Source organism: Haliotis rufescens, unplaced genomic scaffold (assembly GCF_023055435.1).
Source record: "Haliotis rufescens isolate VD_foot unplaced genomic scaffold, xgHalRufe1.0.p SCAF_51, whole genome shotgun sequence".
NCBI lineage: Eukaryota > Metazoa > Mollusca > Gastropoda > Lepetellida > Haliotidae > Haliotis > Haliotis rufescens.
The window spans coordinates 2088981-2102773 of NW_025964235.1; the positions used below are offsets into that span (position 1 = coordinate 2088981).

The following is a 13793-nucleotide window of genomic DNA, read 5'->3' on the forward strand; positions in this document are numbered from 1 at the left end:
CATTATTCACTGAATATTTTATTAACTTTACATTTTAGTCCACAAAATATTGACAAAAAGTGATATGACTGAACTCTCCCCCTTCTTGAGGTATGTTGTCCCAATATCTTTACCATGTAGCAACTCATACCAAACTAAGTAAGGATAAGATTTATGGATGAACAACTAATTAAGAGCAAAGTTTCGGTGTAGTTTCTAACACTGTTATCAAGCAAGTGAATGGTATGACTTCTTTGATAGGCAAACTATTAAGAAAAAACTACAGTGTTTCATGAATATTGTTTTATTATATTTAACAACAGGTATTACTTGAATCTTCTACGATATATAAATTATGTGAGAGAGGCAGAGAACACAGAGATGATGTAGACAGGTGATGCTATGTACAGATGATTCCGGGCGGCCTACAACATGAACGGCAGGTCCAAGTTCTTCTCTCCAGTGCCGAAGTATACCGAGCCAAACCTGCGCTGTCCTGGGACGTTGCAGAAGATGTAGCCCTGCCACAGCAGACTCCGCAGAGTCACCAGGCCACTGCCACGCTCAAACTGTAGACTCCAGGAGCCTGCAACAAAACAACACACCATGTAGTCCCAGACACCAGAGACGGGTCTTACTTCGCTAAGTGCTTCAAATCATGTGAGCACCTTGATTAAAAACATGAAAAGATTTGGAAAATATCTGTTGAAGCTAAGTTGATGGGACACATTTTGGGCAAATCCTGCATCGAACGAAATCTGCATTGCATATCATGAGCCGGTTGTTGATTTAGTATCGTGATTTTGATTGGACTGTGCATAAACTCGTTAGTCCAGCCAAAAGATAACTTTCTAACCTTGGGTACCTCCTCCAGCATAGTAATTGTTACTGGTGTTTATTAGTGTTTTCATTTTGGCTCACCTCGGGGAATGTCCTCCTCCACCGAGTCCATGAAGTCAATGGCCTTGTCCAGACTCGCCCGCTGGAGGATGCTCTTCTCGCTGATCCGCTGGGATTCACGGAAGTGGAAGTAGTTGCACAGCTTGGCTGCCTCCGACACAGACAGACCTGCACACATTGTTCAACTTGTTGCTTACTGAGGCTCAATTTAATAGAAAGTTCACTTACTCTATAAGAAAACGTGTTGTGAAACAAGTATACACCAAGAAAAACGTTAAGCATCACCTCTTCTCTATTTTCATATATCCAGACATTCCATGTATCTTTTGGAAATATGTACATTGATCTCATCTGATAAATGACTAAACTACAACAAATATCTCTCAGGCAGTTGGTAAAAACCCTCTGTTGCTCCAGGTGGTTGCAAGTACGAGGGCACAGGATAGAAAGAAGTGATAGAATGGGTAGTTCAATAACTAGTGCAGTGGAGCAGTTACAAAATCTCATATGATAATTGATTTTGGTTCTTTATAAACAAAAATGTGTGGTTTGTTCTGAAATACGAAATGGATAGGATTTAAGAAAGTGACTTATTTTATGTGGCAATATAATGTTTTTTGTAAGCAGGGTTTCATTTTTTGCAGAATGTAGATATCACTACACCCAAAAGACTAAACATATTTAAGACAAGAAACCTGACTGTATGATCACACAAACGAATATGCAATGTGTTATCACTGAGATTGTATGTACATTGGACTATGCATTTTGTTCCTGCTAAAGTTATGGTAATCTGCTTGCTAATGTTCAGTGAGCAAGTTAAAATGTAATTTCCTGACAGCAAATATCTTTGCCGTATGACAATATGTGAACGTTGAAACCACCTGGTTTAACAATAATTCCTCATATGTACATCTTTCATGGTGTTAAATTACATGTATGCAGAAAAGATTCACAATTTATTTTAAAAAGAAATAGACCTTCAAAGCTCCTGTTAGAGATGACTTGTCCAGTTGGAGTTTTGATGAAAGCAGCACGTGGGACAATGCGGACATCTTCATCAATCTCAGTGATGACAGATGCCAGACGATCCTCCTCCTTGATTGTCAGCTAATAACAAAAATTAAACAACCTGTCTCACACTCGCCACTTCCCAGTCAACTTCATTCATTTTTTCTGACAAGATATTCTAGATATAGCAGATATTTGAGCAGCACTGACCGTTTCTTCTTCCTCTGTGGCATCGTCGCCCTCTCCTACTTTCTTGGTCTCCACATGTTCGTACTCGTATGAAGGGTCTCCAGTAAAGCGACCCTTAGCAAGCTTGCTCTGATCTCGCATCATCTGTGTTGCTGGTGGGAGGAGGCCCCAGTGGATACAGTCCTTGCTACAAGATGAGAACAGCAGCATAAGGTGTGATGCTAATCTTTGCATATAAAAAGCAGGTACATATGCATATACATATATACCTATGCACTATGTGATTTTGAATGTTCTCGTAGTGAACCTGATGCACTTTCCTCCCAGATTAAGCTGACATGCTGTGATATAACTGAAATAATCACTTATACTCACTTAAAAGAGACATGACATTATAACAAATGATTTACTTAAAAGCTTGGTAAAACCAAACTCACCAACAATATATGGTTGTGCTACTAGCTTCTGTTGGCTTACAAACACAGAATTAAATTTGATAACCGATTTCAGTAAACATCTGAAACTGATAAATACCTATTTTCAAAACCATGTGTGAGTAAAATAGAGCACAAAATATATCACGACCATATCATGAGATCAAAAGTCGTTTGAACCTTTACATCGGCAATTTGCTTGAGGTATTGAGACCCTACCCAGCCCTGGCATCCGTTTTTATTATTGTATTGGAAAAGAATGGTACATTTGAAAGGGCAGGAACCCGCATAGTACGTCTCCCAAGAAAAGGTTCTCATCGAACAAACACCTTAATGTTGCATCACGGTCGACAAGGACATAACAGTAATTTTGCAAGGGCGTTAATTAAGTATAGATCATTTTCTTCGATTTCTTACCTGTAAAATGTTTTTCTTCCGGCAAATTCATCTTTGTCGAATCCTTGGGCAACAAAATAATCTTCCTTCACTCCGACGATTTTCCCCCAGAAGTACACTTTGTGAAATTTGTTTTCATTCTGTAAAATCACTAGTGACGTTTGAAGGGCTGCTTTCTGTTCTGGACTCAGAATAACGCCACTGCTGCCAACGTAGTCAATATTCAGATGTAGGCCCTCGGATTCCATTTCGTGTTTTCTTGTGGTCACCGTTAACACAAATGTGGAGAAGGTGATCTTTGTCGAGGGTAATGGTTGTTTACGACGTTACTATGTAAGTGGAACATGCGCATACGATAACTTCCGTTGCTAAGGCACATGATAATATTTCCCTGCAACTAACGTTGTATTATTTTTGTATTATTAAAATAATCATGGCATTCATGATATTTAGAGCTAACATAAGACATGTATAATGCAAATTAAGAAATTAAAGAGATTGACAAATATCCATGCAGAAAGACTGATGATAATTGCCAAAAATAACAATCAATTTGTCGCAAACTGAGAATAGTTTTGTATACTATCTTTTCACTGGGCCACTGTCTACAAACGCTTAAAAACATTTGCGCGTACCAACAGCGGAACCAGTAAATATCCGTTTCCCAGAACACATGTGATTGACTTCCTCTGTTTACATTAATTTTTATGAACCGGGAACTGACACGTGTGTAAGATAAACTTCACCCACAATCATCCGAAAATGGCAGCTTTTGATCCTGATATTGAAATCATGTATGTGTGTCGGTCGAATTTAGTATCACGTTCTCAAGTGCGAGTGATTATGTCTGAAACGTACAACCGAACAAAACTTCCTGAAGCAATGGAAAACGATCTTGAACTTGTATGGAGTGATCGAGTGTCCAAAAACCCGAAGTTGTATAATGGTACCAAGTTCAGGATAGATTCTGTATCGTTTCATGGCGACATACTAACGTTAAATCTCGGGGTAACGTGTTACAAGGAATATATAGGGAGCAACTGGTCTCCTAGAGTAGGGCAATACCAAACTGTGGGTCGTCAGCAAAGTAACAACCCTCAGGTGCACCTGTCAGATCCTCTTGGCGTCGGGTCGTTTGTACTGACAAGTGATAATCGTGTGATCCTGCTGAGGAGAAGTGTACACTGTGGCGAGGCTCCTGGTCTGTGGGACGTCCCAGGTGGACATGCAGAGCCTGAGGTATACACACATTGATGCGCTAGCTAGCAGTAACACTCTTTTTGTACTTAAAACAAGCAATTATTGAAAATGCATTAGAACGGGTAAAGATAAAGCTTCGTATCCATCCTTGTCAATGCAAATCTAATTGTTTTATTGCAAAAGAAGTCTTCATGAAAGAAATGTACAAGGACATTGGGGAGGGTCATCCGGAAATATAACGAGTATTGTGAGATTGATGTACATCACAAGATTTGTGTGTGCAGAAAAGGCAGTGTTTCAACAGCATGACTCAGACTTGCTTGGACAGCCATTTTGTCTGCACCTTGTCCTCATGCCTTCAGTGTCTTAGACCTCCTTTACCATTTAATGTTCCACAAACTAAAAACTGTGAATTTCATTTCAAATAATGACTACAAGCTCTTTGTGAGGATGAAATAGTTCGTATTGTAACCATGGTAACTTGCAAAACATTAAATTGTGAGCGTCATTGTAGTAGCACCAAGGATAACCTCAGACACACATTGTCTCTCTGAGCCCATTGCAGACTAAAGGTGAATGGACAGTCATCTCCCTTTAAATAGCATGGTCACTCTGAGAAATCTGTCTGGACATATTTGTGTAGATTATGTTGTTGTCTGATAATGCATTTTTCACAAAACACAGTACTTGAAAATCAAACTATTGGCGTGAATATCTTATCATTTTACCATGTTATTTACAATATTTTTTGAAATGTGCAATGAAACAGGTTAAATGAATACTGGACAACCTGTACCTTGTATAGTTTGTTAGACTCTTTCACACATTGGATAACCAATACCCACATGTATCTTATTACCTGGATAACCTGTACCTACCTGTATCTAATCAACTGGATAACTCGTACCCACCTGTATTTAATCAACTTGATAACCTGTACCTACCTGTATCTAATCAACTGGATAACCTGTACCTACCTGTATCTAATCAACTAGATAACCTGTACCTACCTGTATCTTATCAACTAGATAACCTGTACCTACCTGTATCTAATCAACTGGATAACCTGTACCCACCTGTATTTAATCAACTAGATAACCTGTACCTACCTGTATCTCTAATCAACTAGATAACCTGTACCTACCTGTATTTAATCAACTGGATAACTCATACCCACCTGTATCTAATCAACTAGATAACCTGTACCCACCTGTATCTAATCAACTGGATAACCTGTGCCTACCTGTATCTTATCAACTAGATAACCTGTATCCACAGATTCGTACCTTGTATATTAGTATATTAGACTCACACACAAATGTTGGGTAACACCGTACCTAATCAACTTAATGATTCGAACCCGTGAAAGTGAACGTGGGTTGCCGTGCGACGGTGTCAGCAAAAGCTGGCACCACCGCACATTTGGACCAGCTTGTGTTGGAGGATTTCTCTGTCTAAGGGATACTCTCCATGAGGTCCGAGATGAGTGTCAGCTGCTTGTGGGGGATGCTGAATGTGTTATGTGGTGCTTCATCTAAAGGGTAATCACCATTTGTCCCAATCAGCATAGCACTCTTGGAGTTGGATTGAATGTTCAAATGTATGAGGAATGATTGTCTGTAGTTTATTGAATTAAATGTGCTCCAAATGTTTCAATGTGCTGTTAATAAATGATGTTTTTATGGTCTGTACTGGTTAACCCAGTCTGGTTTTGGACAACTTGCTTTAATACCAGCTCGTTTCAAATGCAACAAATAATGATTGAATATGAAAATATATGGGTACAATTCCTCCAAATTTGTGTACAGATCATCCAGATTTATGTATGGGTCATCCAAATTTGTGAACAAGGCAGCCACACAAAGTATGAATGCTCCAAATCTGGTAAAGCTTGGACAGAAATTAGGGGTGGAAATTAGCAGTAGCCTGCTAGCCTAAATGTGTTATCACTAGGGCTGGGACGAGTCCAAATTTACTACCCAGGTACCCACCACCCGACCCTACCCGGGTACCTGCTGTAGATATTTAGAGATAGGTACAAACTGTCTGATTTGGAAACGTTTGACCTTAGCCCTTGCAAAATGTATTTAGATATATGTGTAAAGTGATCTGGTCATGCATGCACTGAAGTTTACTTCATGAAGTTTTATCTTTATTCAAACATATAAAAGTCAGAATAAATGGGTGCATTGTCAGAAAGAAATGGGAACATTAGTGACTTATAGTGTAACCATAGAGTTTTAGATAATTTTTGTCATTAAACAATATATCACGTGACTAACCACAGGTCCGGGTAGTCCTTTGGGTACCCAGGTCCTACTCATGACCCACCCGACCCGAGTACCCGAGTTACCTGAGTTACCCGTCCCAGCCTTAGTTATCACTATCAGGGCTAGATGATATTGTGTCATGTGAACCCTGAAGAATTATTGATCACTGAATCTAAATGAAGGATGCATGGCTTTTTCAAGCCAATCAGAGGTCAGCTTCCTTTCTTTACTGCCTAGATTCTTGTCAGATCTTCACGAGGAGAGGTGTCATATCAGAGTTAAAGATTTGATTTTAATGAGATTGATTCTCTTGCATTGTTTGCTGGGTTTTGTATTCTAGAAAACGTAGGTGGGCAGCCTCCGTGTACCGTGTGTACAGTCCTGCTGACACAGTTATGGCAGTGGCAAGTGCTTACAATGTGAAATATTTACAAAAATTAAATTAATAAATTTTTAAAAAGTGTTTTAGTGTGTTCTATATGCAGTCATTCGTTATAGTTACATGATCTTTTGTTAATATACAGGTTGACCCGCCAACCAGTGCCAATATTGTCGTTGATGAGTTTGTCCGCTGTTGTTGTTTGCTTGTTACATTCCTTTACCCGCAAACACCTGGTGTCATATTAACTGATTTTCAGTGGGCATTGATTTATTGTTCACAGCCATTTTGCCATTTTCACCAAATGGAATCTGGGGATAATGCAGAGTGGTTATTCTGTTGCCATGACAGTTAATATTATATGAGGATATCTGGGTTTGATCACAATAATCAAAGTGTTTTGTACTTGAAATGTGTTATGTAGAGAATGTGGTGAAGATATTTCTTGATATCTGTTTTAGATATGTTGCTCTAGTCTGCTGGTGTTTGTGTTTGATAAACGTTATGAGGGTTTAAGAAAAATAGGTACTGCAATATGATTGCTTACATTTTAATTTCCTCTAGCTATGAACGCCCCTGCGCAACCCACCCTGTTCTTTCAGCATTGGTGTCCTGGAAGTATGACAACACAGTAAACACATTCAACGCTTAAGTAATGTTGTGTAGAGATGACGTGACCCCTCGTCTTCTGCTAGTAGATGAAATACATTGGGTGGAAGTGAAGGAGAGTTCAGTCTTAGGTTACGACACAGTTTGGAAATATGTTAATACAGAACTTATTAGTATTTGAGAAAAATGGTGTTGGAATCATAAATCTCTTTGAATTTTGGAAAGGCAAGAAAATGGCCATTTTTATCTATTAAATCGTTAATGAACCGGACCCCCGTATGTTGCATCTTTCATGACATATACTTTCCTTATCAAGTCCGATGTGGTAGTGCTAAGTCATGTGACCGAGAATGTCTTCATTGTGTACTGAAAGAATACCTTCAGCGAAGTCAAACCAAGCTAAAATAAGATAATAATAAAGTGTGAAGTCTTTGAAAAGCATTTAGGAGTGATACACATAAGGAAGAGAATTTATGGATGTCAACTTCTTTATTGTGAGGAAGTTGATATCCATCAATTCTCTTCCTTATAATAAAATGTGCGTCTTTTATTTGGGAGAATATTTGGTTTTGACTGGTTACAGTTGAATTCCTTTTCTATCGAACAAATTTGACTTTGTTATATTGTTTTCAAACAAGGCACACCATTTTGATCTTGTCTTGTAATATTGACAACTTTTGAGCTTGAATTAATCCTTTGATTTTGGGGAGTTTGAATCCTCCGTCTTTTGTGCAACAAATTATTTGGTTCCTTTTTATCTTACTGGGCTTATTTCTCCAAACAAAGTTAAAGCATTATTTTGAAAACTATTAATGACATTATCTGGTGGATTAGGTAAGATGAAAACGAGTTTTACATGATTTAGGTTTCTCACCATAGTTAATGTCGGTTATTTCATCAAGGTGTAGACTAAATTTTCTACTTAAGTACTGTTTACTGTTGTCTGTCAGGAGTTGGTTGGGAAGAAACCGTTTGAGGAAATAGATGTGTCCTCCATGGATTCTCAAGCTGTCACTGAGGAAATCTTTGACTCCATCCTGCGTGAGATTCGGGATGAGGTTAATCTGCCACAGTCATCCTTGTCCGATCCTGAAGTCCTTGGTATAGCTCGGAACACCACTAGTGCAGGCAGACCCAGCATGGAGTTTCTTGTCAGGTATGGAGATGTATAGTGTTGTCCTTGGTATAGCTCGGACCACCACTAGTGCAGGCAGACCCAGCATGGAGTTTCTTGTCAGGTATGGAGATGTATAGTGTTGTCCTTGGGTAAAGCTCGGAACACCACTAGTGCAGGCAGACCCAGCATGGAGTTTCTTGTCAGGTATGGAGATGTATAGTGTTGTCCTTGTGTAAAGCTCGGAACACCACTAGTGCAGGCAGACCCAGCATGGAGTTTCGTGTCAGGTATGGAGATGTATAGTGTTGTCCTTGTGTAAAGCTCGGAACACCACTAGTGCAGGCAGACCCAGCATGGAGTTTCTTGTCAGGTATGGAGATGTATAGTGTTGTCCTTGGGTAAAGCTACAAGTGAGTGATGATTGTATACATCTGTATCTGCTGCAGAGCTTGAGATAAGTTGCGTATTTGCGTAAAATACACATTAAATAAACTGAAATACGCTGACAAATCAAATACGCAACAAAAACTATAAATACGCTATGAAATAAAATTAATGCATATATTACAACCATTATATAAAATGGTTGCGTATATTACTACTGTTAGATAAAATGATTGTGTATCAGTTGATCGCGAAATTCACTTAACAACAGTTACATTTGGAAAAGCTTGTGTGACAACCATGCTGATAGATGCCAGTTGAAAAGCACATCGTGCCAAGTCAATGTACATGTATCTTAAACAGTCGCTGATTGGTGACTTAAAGCGCCTTTCACACAATGCTAGGTTTTGCAAACAAAAATGGATTCCTGGAGAGGGAGCCACAAGCAGATGCAGACAGGTGTACTACTATTCACATAGTTTTTTAAGATTTGAGGGGATTGTTACGAAACAGGTTTTCAAGTTAAAATACCCAAATGTCAAGAAACAGGCGGGTAAAGAATATTTGAATACCCTCTGAAAATTGTGGATACCCAATCAATATCAAACCATAGGGTAAAATACCCCAATAACCAAAGCCTATCTATCTATAGCTCTGTGTTGTACAGTGTGAAATGTGAAGAGGAAGTGAGGTCATAAGATGTCTATCTGCAGGTGCAGTCTGACGTCGGAGGAGGTGGTGTCTCGGTACCGGCAGGGCAGCCAGGCCGAGGCTGACGAGTCCACCAGCATCAAGATGCTCCCTCTAGAAGACGCTGTTGTCTTGAAAACAAAGAATCCTGACTTGTGGGGGAAACTGGCCCCTTCTGGCAAAGGGTGTTTCATTCTTTACGGGTTAACAAACAGTAGTTAGTCCAATGAGTGTCGCCCCACACGCCTCGGCTGGTGTTGTCTAGCAACAAGTTGGAATGTGCCTTCCTTCACTGCCTCAGGTCACAGACAGCTAACCTGCTGTCATAGTGTTTATTACACATGTATTTTGAACCATGCTGTAGAGATTTACATCTTGTACAGTGAGTGAGGTTGTTTAACAATGTCTGCAATGGCAGCTATACAGAATGTATGATGGGACACTGCTGCATGAGGTACTCTGCGAGGAATATCTCATGTTGGCACTTTGATGCAAGGGACTTTTCATACATATGATCATCTGATCACATTGCGGGTTGCCATTATTTCTATGTTAGTTACAATTAAGTACATTTTGCTAATATGGGTCACTTCCCGTATCGTTGAATTTAGTAATGTGGATCAAATCATATATCATTTACTTCAGTAATGAGGGTCACTTCCTGTATGGTGGAATTTAGTAATGCGGATCAAATCATATATCATATACTTTACTAATGTGGGTCACTTCCTGTATCGTGGAATTTAGTAATGTGGATCACTTCCTGTATCTTAGACTCAGTATAGAGGGTCACTTCCTGTATCGTGGAATTTAGTAATGTGGATCACTTCCTGTATCGTGGAATTTAGTAATGTGGATCACTTCCTGTATCTTGGACTCAGTAATGAGGGTCACTTCCTGTATCGTGGAATTTAGTAATGTGGATCGAATCATATATCATGTACTCTTCTAATGTGGGTCACATCCTGTATCATGGAATTTAGTGATGTGGATCAAATCATATATCATGTACTTTACTAATGTGGATCACTTCCTGTATCTTGGACTCAGTAATGTGGGTCACTTACTGTATCGTGGAATTTAGTAATGTGAATCACTTCCTGTATCTTGGACTCAGTAATGTGGGTCACTTCCTGTATCTTGGACTCAGTAATGTGGATCACTTCCTGTATCGTGGAATTTAGTAATGTGGATCACTTCCTGTATCTTGGAATTTAATCATGTGGATCAAATCATATATCGTTTTTTACTAATGTGGGTCACTTCCTGTATCGTGGACTCAGTAATGTGGGTCACTTCCTGTATCGTGGAATTTAGTAATGTGGATCGAATCATATATCATGTACTCTTCTAATGTGGGTCACATCCTGTATCATGGAATTTAGTAATGTGGATCAAATCATATATCATGTACTTTACTAATGTGGATCACTTCCTGTATCTTGGACTCAGTAATGTGGGTCACTTACTGTATCATGGAATTTAGTAATGTGAATCACTTCCTGTATCTTGGACTCAGTAATGTGGATCACTTCCTGTATCGTGGAATTTAGTAAGGTGGATCGAATCATATATCATGTACTCTTCTAATGTGGGTCACATCCTGTATCATAGAATTTAGTAATGTGGATCAAATCATATATCATGTACTTTACTAATGTGGGTCACTTCCTGTATCTTGGACTCAGTAATGTGGGTCACTTACTGTATCATGGAATTTAGTAATGTGAATCACTTCCTGTATCTTGGACTCAGTAATGTGGATCACTTCCTGTATCGTGGAATTTAATCATGTGGATCAAATCATATATCATGTTTTTTACTAATGTGGGTCACTTCCTGTATCGTGGAATTTAGTAATGTGGATCACTTCCTGTATCTTGGAATTTAATCATGTGGATCAAATCATATATCATGTTTTTTACTAATGTGGGTCACTTCCTGTATCGTGGACTCAGTAATGTGGGTCACTTCCTGTATCTTGGAATTTAATAATGTGGATCAAATCATATATCATGTTTTTTACTAATGTGGGTCACTTACTGTATCATGGAATTTAGTAATGTGAATCACTTCCTGTATCTTGGACTCAGTAATGTGGATCACTTCCTGTATCGTGGAATTTAATCATGTGGATCAAATCATATATCATGTTTTTTACTAATGTGGGTCACTTCCTGTATCGTGGAATTTAGTAATGTGGATCACTTCCTGTATCTTGGAATTTAATCATGTGGATCAAATCATATATCATGTTTTTTACTAATGTGGGTCACTTCCTGTATCGTGGACTCAGTAATGTGGGTCACTTCCTGTATCGTGGAATTTAATAATGTGGATCAAATCATATATCATGTTTTTTACTAATGTGGGTCACTTCCTGTATCATGGAATTTAATCATGTGGATCAAATCATATATCATGTTTTTTACTAATGTGGGTCACTTCCTGTATCTTGGTGTCATTCATCCCCAGGCTCCCATGACAACACTGAACCATGTTTGATATTATGAAGCCAAATTCTTCCATTGAATGTAAATATTTGTAACTCGTATATGTTTGTCTTAATGCTGTTCTTAACAGTTTTTTTAATCTGCATCTTATTTTTTCGTGCAATCAATATCAGAGAAAGCTGCACGTTATTTCCAGGCTGCTTGTTGAGAGGACAGTTCCTGACTGAATCATCAGCTGTGAATGTTGTATTCATACACCACACTTTTATACCGGTGACATCAGATTTCAACCTACAATTTCGATAAGTGAGTAATAAATAAATTATCACACACAACCACATTAGATACTGTTTATATTACAACTTGTGTATTTCAAAAGTAATCTATATATATCGCTATAAATTAATGTTTGTGTGGATCGATTTCATCATCACGTCATGGACCTAGTGGGATCATTTCATCATCACGTCATGGACCTAGTGGGATCATTTCATCATCACGTCATGGACCTTGTGGGATCATTACATCATCACGTCATGGACCTTGTGGGATCATTTCATCATCACGTCATGGACCTAGTGGGATCATTTCATCATCACGTCATGGACCTAGTGGGATCATTTCATCATCACGTCATGGACCTTGTGGGATCATTTCATCATCACGTCATGGACCTAGTGGGATCATTTCATCATCACGTCACGGACCTTGTGGGATCATTTCATCAACGTGTTTCATGGACCTTGTTAATGTTTTGGAATTATTATATATTTATTTTCTACGTGGATGTATACATATAAATAAAACGTACCATACTGACAAATTTTGTTGACAGTTTTTCAGAAATATGACACATGAGATGAAATTCCCAAAGACAGATGATTAATGTTTGTAGAAATGAGAATGTCTGAGACAGAGTGTGTGTGAGATAGTGTTTGTGTGACAGTGAGTGTGAGATAGTGTGTGTGTGTGTAAGATAGTGTGTGTGTGACTGTGTGTGAGACAGTGTGTGTGTGAGTGTGAGATAGTGTGTGTGTGTGACTGAGTGTGAGACAGTGAGTGTGAGAGAGTGTGACAGTGAGTGTGAGATAGTGTGTGTGTGTAAGATAGTGTGACAGTGAGTGTGAGATAGTGTGTGTGTGTGTAAGATAGTGTGAATGTGACTGTGTGAGATAGTGAGTGTGAGACAGTGTGTGTGAGAGAGTGTGACAGTGAGTGTGAGACAGTGTGTGATCTAGAGTAAATGGGTGAGATAGTGTGTCAGAGAGCATGTGAGAAAGAGTGTGTATGAGAAAGAATGAGTGTGAGACAGTGAGTGTGTGAGATACAGTAAGTGTGAGACAGTTAGATTGAGTTAATGTGAGATTGAATGAGTGTGAAATAGAGTGAGGAGATAAACACAAGTTACCATGGTTACGCATAGCTACCTGGCCTGTCTACAGAGCCAGCAGGAAAGTGGAAGACAAGCTACAAGCAGGAACAAAAACTGCCAAGGAAACAAGTCCCCCATGATCTGTGTGAGCTATGTGTGAATCTAAACCCCTCCAATGAGCTGCCATGACAATGCTTGGGGGTAAGAGTTGACCTTGTTCTAGTTCTGATGCAAGGTCAAGGTCATTATTACTGAGAGGTCACAGGGCATGTACTAACAGGACAACGATGACTTCCAACCTGTTTATTTGGCAATACTTGAGTCTACATATTAAGGGTAAAATTTATTACTGATTTTATCTATAGGTATATCCATATCAACAAGCTCACAGTTACTCTCCTGATTACTGT

General features: G+C 38.9%; 2 protein-coding genes across 4 annotated transcripts; one reads left to right on the forward strand and one right to left on the reverse strand.

The window, feature by feature from the left end:
• Nucleotides 1–267: 267 nt before the first annotated feature.
• Nucleotides 268–3252, reverse strand: LOC124126364 (radial spoke head protein 9 homolog). Its single transcript, XM_046489787.2, has 5 exons — nucleotides 2931–3252; nucleotides 2101–2266; nucleotides 1860–1989; nucleotides 901–1047; nucleotides 268–565 (listed from the first exon to the last, which is right to left on the reverse strand). Exons 1-5 carry the CDS (start codon nucleotides 3155–3157, stop codon nucleotides 405–407), a joined length of 831 nt encoding a protein of 276 aa, XP_046345743.1. The 5' UTR covers nucleotides 3158–3252; the 3' UTR covers nucleotides 268–404.
• A 125-nt stretch (nucleotides 3253–3377) lies between these two features.
• LOC124126363 (uridine diphosphate glucose pyrophosphatase NUDT22-like) lies at nucleotides 3378–12830 on the forward strand. 3 transcript variants are annotated; one of them, XR_007218506.1, is made up of 4 exons: nucleotides 3378–4148; nucleotides 8318–8523; nucleotides 9582–10746; nucleotides 11116–12830. XR_007218506.1 is itself a non-coding variant. In XM_046489786.2 (3 exons), the coding sequence occupies exons 1-3, from the start codon at nucleotides 3672–3674 to the stop codon at nucleotides 9778–9780; spliced, it is 882 nt and encodes a 293-aa protein (XP_046345742.1). In that variant the 5' UTR covers nucleotides 3378–3671; the 3' UTR covers nucleotides 9781–12830. The 3 variants fall into 3 exon arrangements, 1 of the variants encoding a protein (XP_046345742.1); XR_007218507.1 differs by having other exon boundaries at nucleotides 9582–10410; XM_046489786.2 differs by having other exon boundaries at nucleotides 9582–12830.
• The last annotated feature ends 963 nt before the right edge of the window (nucleotides 12831–13793 follow it).

What these genes read in the sequence shown, in the direction of transcription:
- LOC124126364 (XM_046489787.2), bottom strand. Translation starts at nt 3,157, where the DNA reads ATGGAATCCGAGGGCCTACATCTGAATATTGACTACGTTGGCAGCAGT. An exon ending in GGAAGAAAAACATTTTACAG is followed by an intron (nt 2,267 to 2,930) that starts GTAAGAAATCGA and finishes CTCATCTTGTAG; the next exon opens with CAAGGACTGTATCCACTGGG. An exon ending in CCACAGAGGAAGAAGAAACG is followed by an intron (nt 1,990 to 2,100) that starts GTCAGTGCTGCT and finishes TTTTGTTATTAG; the next exon opens with CTGACAATCAAGGAGGAGGA.
- LOC124126363 (XM_046489786.2), top strand. Translation starts at nt 3,672, where the DNA reads ATGGCAGCTTTTGATCCTGATATTGAAATCATGTATGTGTGTCGGTCG. An exon ending in GTGGACATGCAGAGCCTGAG is followed by an intron (nt 4,149 to 8,317) that starts GTATACACACAT and finishes GTTGTCTGTCAG; the next exon opens with GAGTTGGTTGGGAAGAAACC. An exon ending in AGCATGGAGTTTCTTGTCAG is followed by an intron (nt 8,524 to 9,581) that starts GTATGGAGATGT and finishes GTCTATCTGCAG; the next exon opens with GTGCAGTCTGACGTCGGAGG.